This window comes from Juglans regia, chromosome 8 (assembly GCF_001411555.2).
Source record: "Juglans regia cultivar Chandler chromosome 8, Walnut 2.0, whole genome shotgun sequence".
Taxonomy (NCBI): domain Eukaryota; kingdom Viridiplantae; phylum Streptophyta; class Magnoliopsida; order Fagales; family Juglandaceae; genus Juglans; species Juglans regia.
In genome coordinates, this window is record NC_049908.1 from 24,235,105 (window position 1) to 24,261,471 (window position 26,367).

At 34.9% G+C, this 26,367-nt stretch overlaps 2 protein-coding genes across 2 annotated transcripts; one reads left to right on the forward strand and one right to left on the reverse strand.

The window, feature by feature from the left end:
- The first annotated feature begins 1,023 nt into the window (after nucleotides 1-1,023).
- LOC108979292 (peptidyl-prolyl cis-trans isomerase Pin1) lies at nucleotides 1,024-3,743 on the forward strand. Its single transcript, XM_018949950.2, has 2 exons — nucleotides 1,024-1,519; nucleotides 3,279-3,743. Exons 1-2 carry the CDS (start codon nucleotides 1,273-1,275, stop codon nucleotides 3,401-3,403), a joined length of 372 nt encoding a protein of 123 aa, XP_018805495.1. The 5' UTR covers nucleotides 1,024-1,272; the 3' UTR covers nucleotides 3,404-3,743.
- A 16,746-nt stretch (nucleotides 3,744-20,489) lies between these two features.
- LOC108979297 (zinc finger CCCH domain-containing protein 6-like) lies at nucleotides 20,490-26,044 on the reverse strand. The gene is made up of 4 exons (XM_018949957.2): nucleotides 25,636-26,044; nucleotides 22,253-22,459; nucleotides 21,935-22,059; nucleotides 20,490-21,820 (listed from the first exon to the last, which is right to left on the reverse strand). The coding sequence occupies exons 1-4, from the start codon at nucleotides 25,693-25,695 to the stop codon at nucleotides 20,707-20,709; spliced, it is 1,506 nt and encodes a 501-aa protein (XP_018805502.2). The 5' UTR covers nucleotides 25,696-26,044; the 3' UTR covers nucleotides 20,490-20,706.
- Between the last annotated feature and the right edge of the window lie 323 nt (nucleotides 26,045-26,367).

Genomic DNA, 26,367 nt, shown 5'->3' on the forward strand with positions numbered 1-26,367 from the left:
AATTATATCTATAGTGTAAATTGTACTTTTATTTTTTGTATTATTTTTCAAATACTTTTTAAACCCCTTTAAATATTTTATAAAAAAAAAAATCATAAACATAATACTTACTTAACTATTAACTTTTAAGTAAAAACATAAAAAATCGTTAGATTTTTTCGATAGAGAGAAACATTTTTCTTACTAAATACTTTAATTTTTCAGATTTTACTACTTTTCAACTTTAATCAGATCATTAATTATTTCCAATAAAGGTAGTTTAATAATTTATTGTACTTTCAACTCATCTCATCTTATTTAATCATTACAAATTTATTAAATTTTTATATAAAATATAATAAACAATTCAACTTTTTCAAATCTTAAAATAATAATAATAATATTAAAAAATAATATAATAATATTTTATTTAACTTTTAATTTTGATCTCAACTCATCGTATCTCAACTCACTATATAAACCTCACTTAATCTATTTTCCCTTAATTTATATATTTATTTTTGTGAAATATACAAAGTATTTCTTGTTCCCTAATAGCACTTAAAACTATTGTTTTCAATTTCGTACTGTATCAGTCGGTACGGTCAAAATTTTTCATACTGGTTGCTGGGTCGGTACAGGTACCATATATGTTTCATGCCGGCCCAAATACTGATCGTATTGACTTCAATTTTGATTTGTACCAGCTTATATTTCGGCCAGTACCGATTGAAATTTTGACCTTTAAATTTTTTTTTTTTTTTCATATTATAAACTTATTTTTTTATTTCTATTTTAAATTAGACTATTTATAATTTATATATATGTGTATTTATATATAATTTATTTATATATAAATTATTATTTTAAAATATAATATATATATATAATTTATTCAACTATTTTAAAATGATATATAAAATAATATCGATGTTAAAATATTAGATTGTGCTGCGCATCAGCCAGAAGCCGCAGCACACCTTTCATATATATATATATATATATATATATATATATATATTTTTTTTTTCACCCCAGCACGTTATGTGTGCTGGGACTTCTTCATATGTGTGAAGAAGATTTATTCTAAAATATTTCATTACAATATGTTAATCGATACGACTTCCGATAAATTATTCAAAACATTGCTTAAAACAGCCGGCAAGCCAACCCCGATCTCTCGCTCTCTCTCTCAGCATTGCAAAGATAGAGACCGATCGGAAGCGAAAGAAAACCTCGATCCCGTCGGTAGATCGGAGGTTAGACAGGTGTAAACACAAGGAGAAGAGGAGAATGTCGGCTTCGACGACGACGGCCAATCAGGTTAGGGCATCGCACATACTGATCAAGCACCAAGGGTCTCGAAGGAAGGCCTCGTGGAAGGATCCAGAGGGGCAGGTTATCATGAATACCACTAGGGAGAGCGCCGTGTCTCAGCTAAAATCCCTTTACGATGACATTGTTTCCGGAAAGGCCAAGTTCGAAGACATCGCCTCTCGCTCCTCCGATTGCAGCTCCGCCAAGCGTGGCGGCGATCTCGGTCAGTTATTTACCTTTCTGGTTGGTTGACTGTAATTTCCAATAAAAAAAAAGAAAGAAGGGAAAAGTTTAATTCTCATTTGTTGTGCTAATTTAGGGTTTGACAACACTCTGTAAGTATTTGCTTCTAAAATTTCAGTTTAATTGTCTTCAATTCTCGAAAAACTCATCTTTTCACATTTCTCGTTGTTTGCATTAACTGTTAAGGATATGGAAATCTTGACTAAGGCTGCGTTTGGTTGGAGAGTAAAAGGGATGTTGGAAATTCCAATGTACTAAAGATTACGGCAAAACGGACCATATACAAGCCTCGGGCCGAAAAGACAACTGTAAGACTGTAGAAAAGCTTTCCCACGAACTTCTTTTGGTGTTTAGAAAGTAAACTGTTGAGAGCTATAGACACTCATAAATCTTAAGAAGAATAAAAACGAAAGAGAAGCAATTACAGAGGTTCTTGAATTTATGTGAAGTCAAAGGGAAGGATAAAAGAAAAAGGATTTCCTTCTCATGACGGACAGGGGTTGAAATCTCGCAGAAATAGGAAAAATAAAACAAAAATATGCTGTGATGAAATTTCGTTGTTCTTTAACTTTGAACTTCCTTAGTTTAAGTTTTATGAATCATGCATCCTCTATCCACTTATGATGATTTGAAACCACCATGGTGTGGAGGTTGAGGGTTGGAATATTATCAATCCATACACCAGCACGCCTCCAAAAAGCTGCGCAAATTTGGTGTACATAAAGCGTTAAAAAAATTAGGAAAAGTATATTCTGCACCCTCGATCATCTGGTTGCCAAAGCTGCCAATTTGCTCCCAAGGTGCCAAAGTGGCAATTTGCATCCTAGATACAACCTGGTTGTCAATATTGTGTCATCTGTCCTATTTTTCATCAACCTTGACAATCATATGTAAACTACTACTATAAATTGTCAAAAAGTGGTACCTTGGGATGGAAATCAACGATTTTGTTAGTTTGGGATGCATATTGGAAAAATGTTGTAGTTTAGGGGTGCGAAATGTACTTCCCCCAAAATTCATATTGTTTTCCTTTGTTAGTTTGCTGTTGTGTTATGAACTTATTTTTTTAATTGACTTTTCTTTCAACTTTGTCCATCAAACTTTTCATTGAACTCACCAATGAGCCAATTTTTTTTGGTTTTTCTTTCGTACCAACTATTTTTCCAGAATTTAACTACTTGCAATCTTACGATGTATTCTAAAAACTGTGTACTCGGGCTATGCCTTTGAGTTATTTTTTAATAATATTACTTATAAAACCAAAAAAACAAAAAAAATCATTAAAATGATAGTGACAATATGTCTTTATGGTGGTAGGAAAAATGTAGTCTGTAATTCTTTGGCAACCTCGTTTTGGGTTTTTTTTCCATGTTATCGACATGTATACTTGTGCAAGTGCTCTTGTAGTAGTTAATTACTTACGGTATAAATGATTTTACCATCTGATCCCTTCGAAAAATCTCCCACTCTGCTTGTTGATGTTCTTTCCCATTTATCACTGTCAAATGTGCCTGGTGATGAAAATAGAGATGGAGATGAAATCCTAAGTTCACCTGTCCATACAGGATATGTGTGATTGGCTGCGAGTGAAGTATTTCATACTTATCTTTTAAGCCTCTCTTTGAGCTTATTTTGTCACTATATACTACTCGTGGAGCTTACTCGAGTTTAAATTAAGATTCAACTGAATTGGATTATCTATTGCTCTAAACAGAACTCCATGTTAAATATGACCACAGGTCCTTTTGGCCGGGGCCAGATGCAGAAGCCTTTTGAAGAAGCAACATATGCTCTCAAGGTCGGTGAGATAAGTGATATCGTGGATACCGACAGTGGTGTCCACATCATTAAGAGAACTGGTTGATTATTCATGAAGAGCATATTTGCGCATATTTAAAAACATTAATCAGTGTGCTGACCGAACATAATTGATGTATCTATCTCATTGTATTTTGCTCCTAGTGAGAGCAACATGGACCATCGTATTACTGATGATTTTGGTACTTGAATGACTGGTCTGATCAATGTGCTTGGGAGGATCATGTTGACTTGTTTCCTATAACATTTACTTTATCCAGTTTGTAATAGTGGATTGTGATGGTTGGGTGGTTGGGTGTCAACAACAAAAGCTCTTGATTGTGATGATGTGAATTTATGTGAATTTGGTTACGAACTTATAGAATTAAACAAATATAGTAAGAGAATTGAAGATTGCAATATATTGTTAGAATATTTTAAATATGGGCTTCATTTGATTGCACATTTTATAAAACGGGTTAGACATATATATAGCTCACAATGATATTTTGTTTTAACCCACTAAGTTGAGTGATCATTTGGGGTTTGTTGCACCTTAGTAATATAGGATTATATCTTATTTATATTGTGGTATAATTACGTATGTAGGCCTGGAAAACCAAGGGTCTTGATTATGGAATTTGTATAGACCCATATTGATTTGAGTCCTTAATGGGTGGACTCCATTAGTTTTCTTTTATAAGAGGCTAGGTCCCTCCTCCTCTCCATATGTCCATTGGCTTGCCCCATTGATAGCTGATATTTTGTGAGGAGCAAGGAGGAGAAGATCTGTCTATATGCATTCAGGAAACATGGCTTCCGCAGATATATTTTCACCATTTTCGTTTTCAATATTACTATTTTAGATTCTGATTTCTAGCATGTATTTTCGTGTATTTTTACATATATAAGTTAGTTTTCAGAAGTTTAATATTAGTAATCTCAAATTTCTTCTATATTTTCAAATGATCCTTAGGACTCTCTTGTATTGGTACGAGAGGACAAGAAATATTAAAATGATGATATAAATTTAGAAGATATCGTGATGAATTTAAGAATCCCAAGTAGGCCTACTTCCCGCCTTTTGCGGGCGGGTAGTCAGTCGTCCTGGTTACTGCACCCGCTTGGGCGGGGGTCTTATAATATATATATCTATATATACATATATATAAAATATAATAACCAAACGTTATATATTTATTATTAATTATGTATATAGAATTATAGTTATAGACTTTCTTCTACATATACTATAAATTTTAATTTATAATATTAATATATCATAATGATATATTTATCTTTTTCTTATCAAATATTGAATTGTCATGTAAAAAGTTATGCTTACAGGCTATAGACTATAGCATAACTTATTAACTTATGATCCTATCATTCTATGAAGTAGTGAAGTACTATTGAAGATTTTACAATATTGTTATTAATCTATCATAATATCATTATTAAAGACTTATCACTTTTTTTATTTATTAAAGAGTCGAGAATCACCTGTCCACAAGTGATCCCGTTCCAATTTTATTAATAAACCTTCACTTATGGCAGAGAAAAATCATGGTTACAGATCAATACCTGGGGATACAATATAAAGTTCCAAAACCAGGTATCAAAATAGCCTAGTTTTTGCTACCCAAAAAACAAAAAGATAGGAAAAAAAAAGCAACAAAACCACACCTGCAAAAAAAACATTAGCACAACACAAATAGACAATAAAGTCGTACCAAACCAACACAGCAACCAAAGAACACCTGAGGGTTGACTCTAACAGCAATGCAAAGATGATAAACCAAGTTTATCCAATCGAATTAATCCTCAAAGGATCCTAAGCAAATCCTCGATAATATTCCATTCCGTGTTAAGACCAGCCGCCCCGCTCCGAGCCAACCAATCAGCAACTTTATTTCCTTCCCTATAAATGTGCCGAACTACGCAAACCATCGAGTCCATAAGGACAAATATATCCTCCCAAAAATCCTCCAAATACCATACCCCACATTTTCGCCTATTCTACCACGAGATTACCACTTGAGAATCTAATTCTATTTCCACAAAATTAATCCCTAGATTTTTACAGGCTTGAAGACCCTGCAATAGAGCTAACAACTCAGCTCTATTATTTGAAACGAAGCCAATATGAGAATTAAAAGCATGAACCAAGTGTTCTTGATCATTTCTAATAATACCACCCACCCCTGAAGAACCTGGGTTTCCTAGACTACTACTATCTATATTCAATTTAAACCACCATTGAGCAGGTTTTTGCCAAGCCACAAGCTTTAAATACTGCCTCACGGGGACTTTAGGTGTAATTTGCAAAGCTTGTAAAATCTGTAATTCGTACGTAGAACATTTCTTAACCTTTTTCATGTCTTGACTTATTGAGCTCATCCAATTCTTAATAGTATGCCAAACCGCACTAATAGATTGAGTGCGCCCCTCCATACGGGCAGTGCATCTTCTACACCAAAGATGCCAACTAATAATCAATGGAAGTAGCCCTACAAAAATCCCCACTTGAGAGTCGGTTGAAGCATGTCTAAACCAGGCCGTCATCGTCTCCATCCAAGTACGACCAAGAGGTAGACCAAAAATATTACCACAATAACACCATATGTTAGCCGCAAACTCTCCTCCAAATAGAACATGATTTTGATCCTCATACTTACCTACTTCACAGCAATCACAACAAGAAACTATCGGGATCCCAATCCGTCTAAGACTATCATCAACGCTCAAAGCCATATTCCATGCTCTCCACATAAAAACCAAAATTTTAAGAGGCAACAACCTATGCCACATCCAAGAATGCCAATCCAAATTTAAACCTCTTATTCGAATGCAATCTCAAGCTGATTTAGTAGAAAAATTACCACTCTCATGTTTAGTCCAGATCAACACATCAGACCCCTCCGTACAATCGGCCAAAGCCTCAATAATATCATCCACATTGTCCTGACCCACTAACGAAACCACCAGCTCCATATCCCAACTATTATTCAGTTTACACTCCTTAACTTTAAGTAACGGAGTCCCCACAATCTGGAAATCCTAAAATAACGGACCCCTATCCCACCTTTTATCTTACCAAAATAAAATATTCATCTCCCTCACTCTCCACTTCGAATTATTTAGCACATCGGGAATACTCTTAACTATCATTTTCCAAAACCTCGTTCCTTTTTTCGTATCAATGAGAGACCAAGGCAAAAAACCCATATATTTTCCGTTAAAAAAATTTACCCATAAGGATTTACCTTGAATTAAATTCCATGCAAGCCGCATATGCAATGCTTATTGCATATCCTCCAAGTTACGCAAGCCCAGACCCCCTTCCTTTACTGGCTTACAAATATTGTCTCATACCACCCACTTTTTTTTTGCTTTACCATTCACCTCATCTCAGAAAAATGTACTCATCATACGGTTTAACACTTTAATAATAGATTGGGGAACCTGCAAAACATCAAATAAATGTAAAGCCATACTAGAAAGCACACGCCGAAGAAGTATTAGACTGCCGCCCAAGAAGAGGAGCTTCATTTTCCAGCCGCTAAGTTTGTTCCAAACTTTATTAACCCCCTCCTCCAAATGCACATGCTTTAGACGCCCCAATACAATCGGAACCCCTAGATATTTAAAGGAAAAAGAGCCTTCCGAGAACCTTGTCAACCTTTTAAGAGCTCTCTTACGAGCAACAAAAATTTTTGAAGAGAAAAATATGGATGTTTTTTCTTTATTAATCATCTGGCTAGACCATGCTTCATACTTTTCAAACACCAATAAAAGATCCCTAACAGATTTCTTACTCCCATTCAAAAAAATCACAATATCATCCGCGTACATAAGATGAGAAATTTGAGGAGTACCTCAAGATTGGGAGAATTGCCCAATCTTGTTTGCCGCCACACTCTGTTTCAAAAGACGAGAAATGACTTCCTGAATAATAATAAATAGATAAGGCGATAATGGATCCCTTGACGTAACCCACTACCACCGTGAAAAAAACCTTTCATTGTACCATTTAGCATTACAGAGTACCAAATATTCGAAATGCAAGCACGAATTAATTCACAAAAAGAATGAGGAAATCCAAAGCAACGGAGGACCTCCAACAAAAAATTCCAATCTACACGATCATATGCTTTGGCCATGTCAACTTTAATCATAATATTGCCTCCATGAGAAACCTTATTTAGGGAATGAACCATTTCCTGATTAATACTAATATTCTCAAATATACTCATCCCAAGTATAAAAGCTCCTTGCTCAAGGGATATCAATTTTGGAAGAAAACATGCCAGACGATTCACAATAATTTTTGTACAAATTTTATAGAATATTGAACAAATACTTATTGGCCTAAATTTATCAAATCTTGTAGGTACATCTATCTTCGGAATAAGCATAATAAAAGAAGCCAAATAAAACCTCGGAATTTTTTTAGAGAGAAACAATCCAAGACATCCATCTTAATCACCTCCTAGCAACTTTTAAAAAAACCTGCTCCAAAACCATCTGGCCTAGGAGAACTGTTTATAGGAATAGAAGAGAGAGCCTCCTTGACTTCATCCAAGGAAGGGATACAACAAAGGCGGGTACAATCCTCTTCTTCAATAATCGGCAAAATCAAATGTGATAAATCCGGAAGTGCTCTTAACTGATTAGGATTTTTAAGGAAATCCGCAAAATAATCAACGGCACCATTATGAATTTCTTCTGGTGAATTGAACTCAATCCCGTCCGGAGTTCTCATTCCTTGAATTTTTTTACGTCTTTCATTAGCTAACCACACATGAAAAAGAATTTAGAGTTACGATCACCTTCTATATTCCATTTTATTTTTGTCATTTGAGCTAATTTGATATCTTCCCTACGTCTCTAAGAGAACAACTCAGCAGAGGCCACCACAAGCTCCCTCTCGGCATCTATATCCCATTCTCTTTGCAGACGCCCTTTAAGCCCCTCAACCTTCACTTCCAAAGATGCAATATGAGCATTGGTCCTTCCAAACACCCACTTATTCCATTCAGGAAGAGCTACCTTAACCTTTTTAAGCTTACTAGAAAGCTTAACAAGCCCCGTCCCAACCACCGGTATAGACCACACAATCTTTACAAAATCTATAAACTTTGCATGCTCAACCCACATTTGCTGAAATCAAAATGGAGAAGGGCCATAGGAATAAGGGTCTTTAAGGAACTCTATTAGCATGAGACAATGATCCAAAGTCGTCCTTGGCAATTAAGAACAAGCTGCATTAGGGAAAGTAGACGTTAAATTAGCATCAAGTAGAACACGGTCCAGTTTAGCCCAAGCTCTAGCTAATCCACACTGACCATTACACCAAGAGAACTTACTACCATGTGAATTTAAATCAATCAATCCACCATCATGAATCCATCGGTTAAAATCATCCATAGCAGCTATTGGCCTTGATCTACCACCCCTCCTTTCCAAATCCGAACGAATAATGTTAAACTCTCCAAAAAACAAACAAGGATCCTCACTCGGATTATCCCACATCAACTCCTCCCATAAAATCCATCTATCCATCATATTACACTTTGCATATCCGGACTTATCACTTATGATTCTTAAATTTTATAATTATATATTCTATGAAGTTACATCGTACTTATAATTTTATCATTCTATAAAGTACCATTAATAACTTATCACTAGTTATTAATCTTATTACTTTATATATGATTAATCAATAATCACTAAACTCTAGTAATATTGTAATCATATGATTATATAAACTATAGTAATATACATGTTTAGTGTTAATATCTATTATTATTAATTAATAAGCTCATACTACTAGAATACCAGACTAGTGTCTATTGACTATTGTGTAGTGACTCTAGTGACTAGTAGTAGTAGACTAGTAGTTTAGGATTAATTGTTACATAATACATATGTATTATAAGTTATAACTACAAGAATAAATAATATTTTTATTTTATGCAAATATAAGACCATAGGGTATCAATATTTAAGTATCAATATACTCATTTTGTAGTTATATATGGTATTAGTATAATAGTATTATTATATTATACTAATTAATATAACTATAATATTATATTATGAGAAATAAATTATAATGTTTGGCAAAATATAAAGTTTTTTATAAAACAAATATATAAAGTTAGACAATGTTATTGAGGAGTATTAATATTTTTTTATATCTATTTTTAATAAAATATGAACTTGTAATAATATAAATTATAATGTCCATCAAGCAATATAAAGTTGTTATAAACAAATATATCTATATAATGTTAGAAAATGTTATAAACGTATATATGTATTATTGTATACAATATAAATATTAAATATATAGTTTTATAGTTTATAACATATTTTACAGTCTTAATTCTTAGTCGTTGGATCTCTATTACTAAATCTGAGCCGTTAATTCATAAAGTTACATCCCTAATTCGTAGCCGTTGGATCTGTATATTTAAATTTAAGCCTTTGATTCATAAAGTAACTGCCCTAATTCAAAGCTGTTGGATCTGTAGAAGCAAATCGTAACCATTGGAGAAACTCTTTACAATTTACGACCCTAGCCCTAGCCGCCCCCTCAGTCCTTTCACCTTTGTCCTTCACACGTCTGCCATTTCACTTTATCTGTTTTACACACAAGTCTCACTTCCTCTCAGACTCATCGCGATTTTCAATTTGTGAAACCCTAGCCTCCTTAGTCCTACGCTTCGTCGCTTACCTTGTGATTTCCATGGAATGAAGACTTGAATCAAGGCTTGATTCTTGATTATTGAAGGCTTGCAGCTGTCTGCGACTGCTTGAAACCATCGCAGTGGAGGCGTAGGAAGGATTTGAGGGGAGCCGTGACTGCAATCTCAATCTCATAGATGGCAGTCAGGCCTCAACAGATGGGTCATTAAATGCTAGCATTTATGACTCCCAACCAACTGAATCCTTGATTTCGTGGTTCATGCTTCTCTAGTTCCATGTTTGGTTCATCCATAAGTTGATTCATTGGGTTTATTTTTTTTTATTTCTAAGTTTCTAACCATTTTGTTGGGAAGTTAGGAGATTTAGTCCTTGACTCCTTTGGAAGTTTGGAAGCACTTATATTTTTATTAGAGTACTTTTTAACATCTGGTTCTCTCCTAACTGTTTCTAATTCTAGTATTATAGATCTAATCATGTGATTCATAGAGCTGAGCTCCGACTCCGACAGAGTCGGAGTTGCTATTTTTGAGCGGAGTCGGAGCAAAATTTTTGCTCCGATTCCGACTCTGAATGGAATCGGAGTCTAACCTCCGATCGGAGCTCTGACTGCCTATTGGGCATATATATATATATATATATATATATAAGTACTTAAATATTAAACATTGACTTTTGGAGAGATGATGACATACATACGGCATACCTGTGTCCATGAATATGGGTTAAAACAAAGGGTTGGTAGATTCCCGTCGAAATCTTCATAATTGAATTTAAGTGGTCCTAGTGTCCTACTGCAACATTTATATTACATAATATATTAGAGTACAGAGAGAGCAATCAATCAATTTAAGGCATCTTGGGACCCATATTTTTTGTATTTTTACTCTCTAATTAATTTGTATTTTTGGGGGTCTGATCAGGTTCGATCTCTAATTGACATGATAAATGATATAATATCAACCAACATCAACTCTATAATATTGTCTCCAAATATATTAATATAATAATGTAGTCAATTTATTTTGTTAAATAAATTATATGCAAAAATTAATTTGATCCATTACATTACATAGCACTATTAACAAAGGTAGGTGTACTTACGACTTGATCTAAAAATTAATATAAGACTAATAAGAGTATCATGTGGTGGGTCCTTATTTCAGTCTTTGCTTGGATCGAGCACAATGTAATGTAACTACATAAATATAACTACATAAATTATTAAATACGATCACCAAATCCCAAGTACAAACCTGTAAAAAAAAAAGTATATTGAAAAGATTAAAAAAAAAAAAAAAGCTTAAATGCAATAGTTTAAAAACCAAATAACATGCATGAGGTAGCCATAAGTTATAACAGTCTCATTTATAACGTAATAACAACATTGACTTAGCCTTGAAATATAACTACATAAATATTAAACATAGATTTCACTCAAATGTCAATGGTCCATTGGTCATGCCTGAAATGAAGATAAAAAGTTACAATCAATAAATGAAAAAAATTGATAATAAAAAACTAAACACGATAGAAGTATAATTTAATTCTTACCAAGAAATAGGTTCTCTCAACTCCATTCCAACTCTCAAGGGGCACCCGTCTCAGACTCTCAGTCATCTGTAATTATGTTAGAGTTCACAATTAAGTCTATAAAATTATAAAAAGTAGAAGTTAGAAACATTAAATAATCATTTAAAAGCATATAAACTTACCCGATTCAAGCCTATAGCTCTCAGCATCAATGCCAACGGTATTTAGTCTAATAGGCGTTTCACTTATCCAATTCTGTATGCAAATGAGGGCCTCCACGGTTGACGGTGACAATGAGTTCCGATAAGTATCCAACACACGACCTCTAGTTCTAAATGCCGACTCTGAGGCAACCGTAGCGACAGGAATGACCAGCACATCTCGAATTAACCTTCCACCAAGTTAATAACTGAAATACATCACTAGGTGTCTCAACAGCTTCCATAAAATATCGTTCAACCTCATATGTATGCTGCATAATATTCCTTGTTGACATGAGTTGATGATACTGCTGCATAATACGATGACCTCTAACCCCTACGGATGGGTCAGTATCACCTAAGAAAACTATCAACCTCGTCGGTCTCAAATGTGAGGAGCTACTAGCTGCAGATAAAGGTTGACAACTATTGCTGTAATGATTATATAGGTCATCAATATCACTTTTTAACACTCTAATAAACTATACAGCCTTCACTGCTTCGAGGACATAATTTACCCAAAATTCTATAACGGCCAACTTATATCAAGGGTCAAGGATCACAACCACAAATAGTAATCTATTTATCTTTTCAATATTCCTCCAATATTTATCATATTTGGTCTTCATCCTCGTAGCCATAGCAGATAACAATCCCCTAGAGTCAGCAACACTATTTTCCAAGTGGAAGTGAAGCTCCGAGAGCTCGCTGAAGAATGAGTTCACAGTCGTATATTTGGATCCAGATATCCGCATGGTTATATCATAAAAAATTCTTAAAAATTCAACAAATTACCTCACACTGGTCCAATCATGTGCGTCTGGCGCACCGAGCCCCTGTCCTATTGGCTCCAACAAAGCATACCTCAGGCCCACATTCTCAACCTCTATTCGCTTGAACCTTTTTTGGTACTTTTGTGCCACTTCCAACATCATGTATGTAAAGTTCCATCGAGTCGAAACGTCTAAGCACAACATACTAGAACATTCAACCTTGGCAAGCCTTTGAGGGGGAACCCTTCACATATCGCACAATGCTGCGAACTAGGATAATGAAATTATCAACCTCTTTTAACCCTTCAACAACTATGAGATTGATGATATGAGTACAACATCGAACATGAATAAACTCGTGGGCCCGAATGACATCATCTTTCATCATCGTGTTCCGCTTAAACCAATCAATTTTTATTTCATTGGCACTGGCATTGTCAACTGTAATACACAACATTTTTTAAATTTTCCAGTCCTTTAAACAATCATTCATCTTCACCCTAATGGATGTACCTTTATGATCCAAAATTTCTTTGAAGCCAATAATTCTTTTATGTAAAATCCACTCACTGTCAATGTAATCTGATGTGATACACATGTAGCAGACGTTCTATATGGACGTACATGTGTCAGTCGTAAATGACACTGTCTGACCAGTGATAATAAACATCTTCCTCATCTCTGCCTTATCTTTCGCATCCATCTTCATACAATCTCGCATCATATACCATGATGGAATGGGAAATCGTGGCTCAACAAAGTTTAGAAACTTTCGAAAGCCTCTTTTATTGACTGTGGTAAAGGGCATCTCATCAATAATTATCATCTCTGCAAGCATGTCCCTCAACATCTTCTCACTGTATTGAGGGATGATCAATTTCTTAGACTGTGTACCATCAGTGGCTGTAGAAGTTTGGTAACTGAGGTTGGTCTGATCAGTGGTTGCCAATCCCTTCGCGATCTTGTATCGTTGGCAATCATTTAGATGTGTTATTAACACACTGATGCCTTGTTTCTTCGAATGGCATCCACAAAGGTTCCCACAGTGATGACATCTTGCTACCGGGTTCGCAATATCGTCAGGAATTTTGGTGAAATGCTCTCATGTCCACGACCCCTTTTTACAAGGCTGTGGTGGTTGATCTTGCTCAATGGGCATCTTCTCCTCTTCGTTGAACATATCCTCATCCTCTATATTTACTGAGAGTGGGAGTCGACTACTCGCATAAGATGTAGCTGCTCTAGATTTAGTTGTCCTAGATGTGGCTCTAGGGGTGGAAGTACCCATTGCTGTAGGAGTTGTAGCATTGGCATCCGCCACATCCCCTTGTGGACGATCATCTCCACTAGGTATAGGATCCATATCACAATCAAAGAAATTGAAAAAATAAATTAGAAGTAAAAAATTAGTTTAAAAAATAACTAGCCTATATTAAAAATTTGAATCAACGCAAAAGTATATGTGGTCTTCCAATATAGACTCTACTGAAAAATTTATAAAAGAGTAATTCATAGCCCTTATTTACATATCCATTATTGATATCCTTTAATTTTACCAGTATAGGCGATCTGAATTGAGAAGAAAAAGATAAAATAATTACAAAGCAAGCACTGTAATCTTTAAACATGAGATAATAGGACATGTATTATTGTATCATAAAGTGTTACAAAACATTACTAACAATAACAAGTTTTTTGAGCCCCTAATTTAATTATTTGATATCTCAGTATCTAAATGTAATTTTAATTCTATTCTTTTATAATATATAGAATTGGAAGTTACTGGAATATCTGCTCTCTCTCTGTGGAATGGGACACCCTCCCTTTCCATTTTTGAGGGTTTTTATTTTTTGAAGGATGCATTTGAGTTACTAACACAAAGGATGTGGTTGTGTTTCCTTCAAAGCTTAAATGGATAGCATATATAATAATATTAGTATTGTCCATATATTATATGCAAGCTAGCTAGCCTATGTGAACAAGATGATATATATATATATATATATATGTAGATATGTATATTGTATGTGTATGCACACACATAGATTCCTACAACTGGTAGTGGTTGAATTTGTTGCAAAGCCAATGATGCAACAATATATTTGACCAGGATTATATACTTATAATTAAAGAAATGAAAATTTATTGAACGTCCATTTTCTCAACCAACAAAAAATTAAAATTAAAATTAAAGAAGAAACTCTATACTTCCTACTTGCTCTATAGATATTGCTTGGTCAACTAGAACTTTTTTAACATCTCTTGTAAACGGGTTGGTTGACAATGTTATTTTGTAATTTGCAGGGCTTTTGTGGGAGCAATGTTATGGCAAGTGTGAATACAAATTTTTATTTTGGGGAGGGAAGACTATATAAGTATTATAATAAATAGTTATATTTCCTTATATTTTGTCATAATTTATATTGTTTTGTATAATATAAAAATGTTATAAAATAATTTAAGATGTAAAAAAAATTATCAGTTTATCAACTTAGGAATATATGGCATATGGAAAAGCTCACGAATTAGAATAAGTTCTTCCTCTAAACAAAAAAAAAAAAAAAAAAAAATCTGAATATATTTACACTAACGTTTTATGTATAGATTGTTGGAATGAAATCAAAATCCACGAATGGATATGGTTTGAATTGGAACTTGATACAAGTAGTGTCTTTGATTCAAAGAATTTCTTTCCAAAGCACGAAAAAAAAATTAAGGAGAATCTGTCTAATTTTTCTACAATACTCAGTAAATAGATCAAACACATTGCATGCATACAACACATTGTTTTAAGGAGAATCTGTCTAATTTCAATTTTTGAAGGAGTAACATTTCTTACACATTTTATCAAACACATTGCATGCATACAACACAACTTACAAACATATTACACATTTTATTGCATGCATACAACACAACTTACAAACATATTACACATTTTATCAAACACATTTCCTTACTACAAATTTACAAAACAAATTCACAAGAATCACAACAAAATACTCAGACATGGATGCTATGACTAACGGAAGAGACATGTACATAAAATTAAATTGTTTGATTTAATTTTAGGGCTCGGAATCGGGTACTCTCACCGTAGGCTGAAGCTGAACGGAGGCTGAAGCTCAGATTGAGCAAAGAGGAACGGCGGCAATAGAGAGGGAACGAGGCGGCGAGGTCAAGGTTCAGACGTGAGACTTGAGAGAGAATGAAGACGAAAGAACCGAAGAAGGAAGAAGGGAAGGGGGTCCTGTGTTTTGGACCCCCCATGTGATGAAACGACGCCGTTCCACATTAAGTAGAACGGCATCGTTTATTTTTTTTTAAAAAAAAATCGGAGTCAAAGTTCGAAGCTCCAAGGAGCTCTGAACTTTGACTCACTATTCGGAGTTACTCCGAACTTCAACTCCGATTTCCGACCACTCCGACTCCGTCGGAATCTGAGCGGATGTCTGGTGGAGTCAGAATTTTCAAAATTTTGCACAGCCCTAGTGATTCATGTTTGTATTTGTAAACTATAGTACGCCGTAATGGTGTGACAGTGTGACATTGTCCTGTCATAGGCCCATACATGTTTAATCACGACATATATGATATATGCATGCTTGAATGCTTTTGTGAGAGTCTGAGACTGTGATTGACTCAGATATCTGTCTATCACTCAAATCTATCTTGATCTTGCTGATGTTTGCATACTGCACTTGCACTAAACTATTTATTTCAAACTTTATATCTGCCATATTGAAAATTTTGAGGGAAAAATCTTCTGAAGAAAGAAGTTACAAGTTACAGATCTGTGCTTGAAAGTTGAAGCAAAACTTGCACTCCACAATGCAGTGACTTTTACTTATTCTTCCTTGATTTGGTTCTTACTTTATGTTTGCTGAAAGTATGTAAACATGCTTTCTTTAACATGTTTATGTGTTTATAAATTGTTCTGTTTTGTGTTTATATGTTTATGAAATGGTATTCTGTGCTGATGTGTTTGTGTTCTGTTATGTGTAGATGTGTTTATGTTCTGTTCTGTATTTATCCAATATGTTCTGGGTTCATGTTCTCTCTTCAAATATGAGAAACATTGGTGCATGTGATATTGGTGATAAATTATCATACCTGGTTCTTGCTTCAACTATTTAATTATGCAATCTTTAACGTGTCTTGGTTGATTAACCTTTTACAATATGTTTTGTGGACTTCTTGTTCTTACTTCAAGTATTTGAATATGCTTTCTTGAACCTGTTTTTGTTGATTATAAATTATCATATCTAGTTCATTGATCCTCAAGTATGAAATAGTATTGTGTGTTTATGAAATGTTGCTATTTCTTTATCCAATCTATTCTATGTTTATGTTGTTGAGGTGCCTTACTTTTGAAGGCACATCGAGCTACCAAGGCAAGAATCTACTAAAACTGTTCGATTCAAAATTTTTTGACTTTAACATCTTTTAGTTGATTATATCAACTGTATCAGTTTTTCCTTTTGAGTCACATTGAGCCATCAAGGCAAGGCTGTATAACAAAACTGTTGGAGTCAAATGTTTTTTACTTTAACATATTTTAGTGCCATTGCTTCTGGAGGCAGCTTAAGCCATCAAGACAAGATTGTTTTCATTTTAGTTGATTAATATAACTTGTGTGGTCAATGTTTATATGCTTATTTAAGTTATTTTTTGTTTCTGATTTTGTATTTAAAAAATATTAGACCTTAGTAAATGGATGATTGTATGAATTTGCTTAATCTAGTGGAGGAGTATGAAAATGAAAACTCTATTGGGATCCGCTTAATAGAGCCCATGTCTGATAATGATGGAGACACTGCATATACTAATGCCACTAATATTGTCTCTACTGAGAGCCCAACAGAAGTTCAAATGTAGCCAATGAAAGAAAAAAGAGAAAGAGGACTTCCATTGTATGGAATGATTTGTCGAAATTGAACGAGATTGGGCTAAACAGCCTCAATGTAAGTGGTGTAAAACTTTGTTTAAAGCATCTCGATCAAGTTATACGACTTCACTGTGTAGGCACTTGCTAACTAATTTGCCATACATGGGTTCTAAGAAAAAATAGAAAGTTTTAGCAGTTGAGTCTAAGGAGGCAGATGATGGCTTCACTGTCTCAAACTTTACCTATGATCGTAGTAGGGTTCGAGAGCTTGCATTTCACATGATAATTTATCATGAATATCCATTTTCTTTGATGGAGCATGTGGTATTTAATAAATTCATGAATGCAAATACTCTATATTGGGAAAAAAATGTCTCGAAGACTGAAAAGACAAAATTAAAGGTTTTACTTAAACCTGTTAAGAAAGTTCATATCACAACTAACATGTGGACTTCTTGTAAAAAAATTTCATATATGATAGTAACATGTCATTTTATATACACTGATTGGCATCTACGGAGGCGTGTGTTGAACTTTTGTAATGTGCCACCTCCACATACTAACCTTCTTATTGCTGATGCTTTAGAAAAATGTTTCCAATGTTGGGGAATTGAGAATAAAATTAGTTCAATTACTGTTGACAATGCAAGTTCTAATGATGTTGCCATTATGATCTTAAAAGATGATTTTATATTGAAAAAAACATTGTCTGTAAGAGAAAAATTATTTCATTTACGTTGTTGTGCACATATAACTAACTTACTGGTATAGTATGGACTTGGGGAGATTAGGGAGATCATTGATTGTGTGAGAGATGATATAAAATATCTGGTACCATCAGAGAGTAGGCTAAAACAGTTTAGTGAAATTGCAAAACAGTTGCAATTGCCCTTAAAGAAACTGATTTTAGATGTATTTACAAGATGAAATAGCATATATTTAATATTGGATGCTGCAATTTAGTTGAAAGAAGTTTTTCCTAGATATGGTGATAGAGATAGCAGTTTTGAATTGATTCCAATTGTTGAAGAGTGGAGACAAGTTGAAAATATTTGTCAACAACTTGCTATTTTCAATAAAATAACCAATCTTGTATCCAGAAGTGATCACCCAACAACAAACTTATTTCTTTCGAAAGTATGGAGAATGAAGGACATCTTTGGTAAGAAGAGTAGAGATGAGAATGAATACATGAAATCAATAGTAAGGAAAATGAGTGCTAAGTTTGAGAAATATTGGGGTGAGTGTAATCTATTGATGGCAATCGTTGCGGTGTTAGACCCTAGATTCAAAATGGTCCTAATTCAATTTTGTTTTCCTTTAATTTATCAAGAGCTGAATGCTTATAAGAATATTGATTACGTCTCTCAAGTGTTGCGTGAGTTATATGATGAGTATGTTCATGAATACAATTTAACTCTTGAGGCACAAAGAGAGCAGAAAAATGCTCGAATAAACGTATCCAGTTGTTCCTCAAGTGCTAGGAGAAGCATGCAGAGTGGCCAGTCATTATTTAAATCTTTTGTTAGAAGTGTTGATAAAGTGCAACCTAGTAAATCAAAATTGGACAATTATTTAGAGGAGAATATATATTTCTGTGAAGAGAGTTCAGATGCAAGTTTCGATGCCTTACAATGGATGAAAAGAAATAGTCTTAAGTTTCCAACTTTTATATAGACCGGACTTGTAGATATTTTCCTTCGGATTTGGAACCCTTATCAATGAGTTTAAAACAGTATTGGACCAAATTTGTCCACGTCTGTAAGTTAGCTCTTCATCAAGGAATCTAGTAAATTAAATTCTATAGAAATTAAGGTCTTAGATAGGAGTTCTCAAGACCACCGAATGCACGCACCGGAAGAAGCCTGGAATGAGTTTCGAAAATCTCTAAAACTCTCTCATTCTCTCTAAAACTTACTTCACAGATTCCAGGTAGAGGGGAGGGAGTTTCGGCTCTTTTCCCCTCCCTCCCTCCTCCTCCTTCCTCCCTCCCTTCTCTTCTATGTAGTGTTTTATTTTTATGTATTTTCAGGCGGAATAAGAGAGAAACGCAAATCTGGGTCTTCCTGCCGCCCACAACCAGCACACGCCCTGCCATGGTGTTGCCCAACCACCGACCTTCAAGACCACCGAATGCGGCACCAAACAGAGCGACGAGTAGCTCGCACGCGCGGGTCGAAGTTTCCGGCATCGTTTGGCGCGTGGCTTCCACGCACCTCCAGGGAGCCCTCTTTCAACACCACGCACTGCGTTTTTGGAGTCTGTGAGTCTGGGATCTCCAAGGTCAACTGTCGGTTCTCTTCCCAGAGTGGCGCGTGTACTGCACGCGCCACAGCAGCCTCTGTGCACTGCTTTATCCTTTTTTATGCAGTGTTTTATTTGTAGTTTTCTTTTGTGTAATGTAATTTCTAGATCAATAAAAATTCAAAAAAAATAGTGCCTTCGGACTTTGGTCCGAATGGAGTAGTAGTCCCCCCTTCGTGTTGACGGGGTTTGGTATACCCTACCCTGCTTAATCAGGGTATGGGGATTTGTAACCTCTGTCGTGGACAGAGATGATATTTTTTCTAAGATCTAAGTCTTTAGAGATTTACTGTCTGGACTAGACTATATTAGTCACGAAAGTGTACTAAGAAGATACTAACGATTGTAATTGGCTTGTTTATCAAATCAATTTTATAAGTCCTCTCTTAATGAAAGGTAACATCCATTTTATCAAAAAAAAAAGGTCTTAGATAAATACTATAGTTACAAAAAGAGTTCATAAAAATAAATCCACAAAATGATATAACTTAATATGATAAGTTAGATCTATTTTATAATAAAAATAATTTTACTATCTATGGCACCACATTAAATCCCATCAATTTGTAAGTTTAGCTTTATAAGATTTTGACATGGCTATAGCATTTCTGAAGATCTCAACATCGTTAGTCATCTTAAATTTGTAATTATGAATAATAATCCATGCATAACAAATGTTATTAATGTGATAAATCTATCAAGCAATATCAGACTTTAGGAGCCCAAAAAGATTGCCCATAATTGATTAAAACCAAGAAAATTATTTGATTAAATTTCAAACTGTACCAACAACCAGTTGTTTCCTTCTTAACATGTGAAACTATCAACTCTCTCTCTCTCTCTCTCTAGAAACCCTGTTCCAACTCTCCGGGGAATTTTATGTACAGAAAACTCAACTAGAATAACGCCGCAAAAGAAATCAAAGTGACTGCAAGAAGCCTCGGGGTGAAAGAAAATTCTATATCCCTCCAGTAATTTCCCCACCCAGTCTCATTCTCTTCGCACTCGGGAACTCCTCTATAATACTACTACCCGTCCGCCACTGGTACGACACGTCGTGCTGGAATGGACAACTAACGCCGTTTCGGCAACCCTTTGGGCCATTAAAGTATATGCAACGTTTTTTACTCTTAGGTTTCATTTCTCCATGTTTAATATTTTGTACGAGGCTATGATGTTCACCCTTTTGTCCAAGCATATGTTGTTCCCGAGGTTCTTGCTTTTCTCCTCCATGTTGCCTAATGAGGTTCTTATAGTAGTTTGCATCCTTAACAGGTTTAGCTTCCATGGCCGTGAAACTAGATATTGGAGCTTTAATTGGTTGTGCAGGCATTGCACTTAATGCGGGTCGAACCTGATTCAATGGTCCGCCGTAAAGATTTCCGTTTGCCTGCTTCGTCGGTAGGACTTTGTTGGGTTCGGGGCAGGACAAGGCAAGTGATGGAACTACTGGCTTCATACCATTGTCTGGATGGGGAGGAAGTGTATTATTCAGAGTAGGTCTCACCCCGTTGGGAACTTGGTACAAGGATCCATTACCAGGCCTTTGTATATCAGGTTTTGAGACAGTTGGATATACCGTTGGAGTTACCGGCTTAGACACATTCACGGGTGCAGTTCCTGTATTGGCAGGTTCACTTACTCTATTGGCGAGAGGGAGGCTTACCGGATTTACTGGTGGAGGATGATCGGCAATCAATTTCTGGATCATTTTTGGGTCGCTAAGGATTTTAATGAGCAAATCAGTATCAATCAAGCTACCCTGCTGGTTGGTTTTCATGAGTGTGGCCAAAGTAGTAGAAGCCGCGGCAATCATGTCTGTGCCTACCTTGGGTAAAATTTCATGGGCAGGTTTCTCAATGGTAGGTGCCCCAGGGTCAGAGCATTTTGGAGTTGGAGAGTTCATAGTTTCAGATGCCAATGGCTGTGGGCAAACAAGGGTGTTGTTCATGGGTAGTGTCAAATTGGATGGTATGACTGCAGACTCTTCTTCTTCAATTGGATTTGTGGGGACTATGGGAGTGAGGCTATCATCATAATGTTCGCTTTCTATGTCCCTAGAAACAGATGGACTGCAAAGGAAAAAAGAAGAAGAAAGGAATCAGACTCATATATGTAAAAATGAACAGGGAGTCTATAGAAGAAACAAACTTCCAGAGATGAGACAAAATAATAATAATAATAACCTAGGAGGAATGGCCGAAGGGCGTGGATAAACGGCTTCGAGCACTCTCGTTTCCCTTATCTTTTGAGCCTCCACCTCTTTGCTTTCTTCACCGGCTACAACTTGCCAGTTGTGACTCATAAAAAACTGTTCACATAATAGTAAGGAAAGCATAATTCAATACTGATTCAAGATCACAATTAATGAAAGCATGATTAAATGCTGATTCAAGACCATAACTTTATACAAGAAATTGGATATGAAATGTAGAGTTTTCCTCATGACACAGACAATAGACAAGACCACATGCTTGCATGCATACACAATGAAAGAGACCAACCTTGGGAGGGCATTTCCATTTCAAACGACGGGCTTGGATAGGTTCTTTCTTCAAATGTTTCTCAAACGGACTGCCTTCAAACCCAGGTGGAAAATTATTAGATTCCATATTTTCAGAATGCAGCATCCATGATGTCCTTGATTGAAGATGATCTTCTGATCTCAGCCCAACTTCTGCAGGATAATCCTCCAATGAAAACAGTTTTACCTATTTAAAAACAGAAATTAGTTCATCACCAGTAAATTACAAGTAATATGTTATACTGGCTCCTTCAAATTTTTCAAAAGAAACTGCCACAAGAAAGGGGCACTAATAAGAGCGTATACAACAAGCTCACAACAAAGAATATTTAGTTCCTTTACAAATTATTGCCGAGGATATGAATCATACAGGATGCTCCAACACCAAACAAACATAGAGCAGATTTATATCATATGACTTCAAAGAGTCCCCATAATTCTCAGTCCCATGAGATGCAAATCATCCCTGAAATTTTTAATCCCAGTTATCATCTCTTTTTCTTAAACGTGATGTATAATTTCAAGGGAAGATATTTCATGAGACTTCAACTTCTAAATGATTTAGCAGATATAAATGGATTTTAAGGGACATAAGCTGAAGTGCATATTACTTGAAAAGAAGTCCCTACTGAGGATGTGGTACATATAATCCTCTACCACACACTACAAAATCAACAGATATACAGGGAAGTGAAAAGCAATATAAGGCAACAAACATCACTAGAGCCTTTAGCTAGCTTAAAAACAATTACTTGACTTAAGCAAAGTAAGCCATCAGTTTTAATTTTTGTAATTTCTAATCCTATTCAACTTTCAGAAGCCCTGGAGCCTGAATGGCATTAGAAGTAACATCCTTCATAGTCACAGAGACGGGTTAACGAAATAACCCAATTTCCAATTGCCCCCATCTGAATTCTTATCATGGAATTTATCATTTGCTCATCCTTTGCATGTTCAGATGATCTAACTCACTGCCAACCTTGTCCAGTAAAATGGTTATTTCTAGTCTGTCTAGACACCTTACTTGTCAAAACCATATTTCTAGTTTGCATAGATGACATCACAAAAAGTCCTTTACATTCTTCTTGAAGATAATTGGTTTCTGTTTTTGTTATCATTTTTATTATTATTACAATTTTTTTTTTTTTCATCTATCACAATTCACAACTTCATAGTCAAGAAAAGGACCTAATTCCTGCAATTCCATAAACTAATAATCCCCATCTACTATCACCATACATGATCCTTTCATGACTCTGAAAATGAATCATTCAGAAGCACTCAACTCAAATATATAAGATACAAAGAAGATAGTAACATGATTGCATGGCAACAGAATTGAAAACATAGTTTTAATGCATATGCCACCATGTGTTTAATGCATTGTTCATTATCATAGGTGTTTCCTTCTTTTACTAACAATTTAAGCACGCCAAGTCCTTAAAACATCCACAGGAAGTTGATATGATTCGTAAAACAATTTCTCACCCCCAATATGATTATTCTGGGGTCAGAAAGCTTTTGCCCTCCAAAAATCTGAATCAAACCTTAACATTACAGTTTGCAAATATTGAGAAAGCTATTGTCAAGAGTAAAGTTGTAAATGTCTGTTAAATCTTACTGTCTGCTGCAATTGATGGAATGTCGTGTTACCGGGAGGGGAGAAAACTAATACATGATGGTCTATTCTGGGGTATAATGTTCCACATCTACTTTATTTTTCTCTAAGTGGGCAGGGATGGGGGGCAGGTATGACTTGGTGACCTGATGGTACTGTTATCAAGTCCTTGTGATATCGTTTTAACTTATTCAGGTCCATGATACCTCTACATATATAAAACACAATTTTAAGAAACAACGCCAAAATTTTGCAATTCGTCCTTTATGCTGTCACCTCACCGGTTCAAGCGCCTAAGGGGTCTGTCTGTAAACTTGAGATAAGCCAATGGCCATCGAAGTCTTTTCTAAATTTATAAGAAAAAAATGCAATTAGTTGTGAAACATATTGAATTCGAATAGATTAACCATATTTCTATGATCCCATAATCATTTATACGCTAAATCAAAATATCAGGGTCAAATCTTTCATCCATCAAGGGGAAAAAACGTTTAGCTCTTGGGTCATTAAATTTTTTGGATCCCTATCACTTGTTTTCAAAATTAAGCATTATAATAACTCCGGAGGCCAAATTGTTTGTCCCTTTCGATAAATTTGGAGCTTTTACCATTATACAAGCCATTTTAAAAGAAAAAATAAATAGTGAAACACCCTGTGCTTCAGTTTATTTATTTACTCATTTTATGATGACATAGTCCCTACACTTGAACTGTCCCGTCATATGTTCATTTCTGTATTATAGAAACTATGAAATTATATAAAATGGTAAAACAAAATAGGCCCATGAAAACATGGGCTGAATAGATTATTGAGGAATTGACAGCTGAAACTTTCTAGCTATTAAGTTATTAATAAATGTTCCCAAATGGAAGACAGATTTTTATCCGGTATCCATGGCACCCCAAAGAGATCAAATTTGACCTGTGCACTGCCATGGATTGATATTCATCTTGTTATATAATTATTCATTGATTTCCCGTGACCATTAAGCATTTTTCAGCAGAGAATAGCCCCAGTTTTCTTTTTCATTATATTTAGAAAATTATTTCCTTATATTATACTAATTTTGTGTTAAATTTGTCAATAACTAATAATTAAATATATAGAGGCCAACAGAGTTTCCTTAAAAATAGGAAATCCTGATTTAATCACTCTACCTAATAAACATGTAGTATTTGAAGGACTCCCACCATGATTACCCCAAAAAATTATTTTACAGGTTTTGGTTGCAGAAACTAGAATCCATTTTACCAAATCGAGCTCTTAAATGTCACCAAGCTGTTTTAGAAATCTTTATATTTTTCCACTAGAGTTTTGTCAAGTTTTGATCTCTAGCCTAATTATCCTGCATTCGAACTGTATTAATCCTATGGATTATTTCAGAATCGGTGACTGATCGCTGTTTCATGAGCACCTACTCTGTTTTTTTTTTCCTTATCATTGAAAATCTAGGAAATTAATATTGATTATAAAGTAAATATTCATGATCATGATATAGAAAGATTTAAAAATAAAAATCCGATTAAAATGATCTGCTGAATGAATATTTTCTCAGTTGTAAATAGGAGAAGATCGAAGGAGCACGTTGAATCGCATCAACAGAAATAAATGCGAAGCCCCTCGCAGCCAATAAAATCAAACCGTAAATATATGATTTATTGTATTAGATCAGATTTTAAGAAATAAAACTCGGATTAATTTACGCCAAAAAAAACAAACTTCGATCAGAGATATTGCATTTATACCTGACAAAGCTTAACTCCAGGAGCCCACGAAACACTCTTCGTATTCCTCGACCGCTTCATACCTAAATCGCAATTTTTTTTCCCCCGCTTCGATTATCACCTAGTCTCTCGGGAATCGAGAAAACAACAACCAGACTAATAATCGATCCGGTTAGGGATTTGGAGACCCTAAGTCTACGATTAACGCCCAAAACGAAATCTAAAATCCCTAGATTTCACTACGGTTTTTAGAACCTACAAATCGAAGAAGAAGAAGAGGAAAAGGAAGGAGCAGGAGGAAATATAAGGAAGATTATGAAGGAGAGAGAGAAGAGGCGTCTCCAGAGTCCAGAAGACGTATTTGGAAACCCTAGAAGCCTCGTTTGAATTCCTATGAGTACCGGAGCCTATTCGTATCCTCGTGGGCTGTATCCAGCGCTGCATTCAACGCGCAAAATATATATAGATTAGGAAGCGTTATAATTGGAGCGTGTGTGTACGCGCTTTGGATGGGCAGGTTGGTGTGAGCTGGCGTTGCGCTGCTGCTTTTAAAATCTTCCTATTTATTCATTTAAAAAGATGAGTAATATTATTCAATTGTTTTTACCGCTAGTTTTTATTGTCGGTTATTTTTTTTTTTTTTTGTGTTTTTTACTTAATCATTAAGTAAGTACTTTCTAATAATATTATAAATTTTTTTATTTTTTTAAAAATATTTAAATGTGTTAAAAAATATATATATAAAAAAATAAA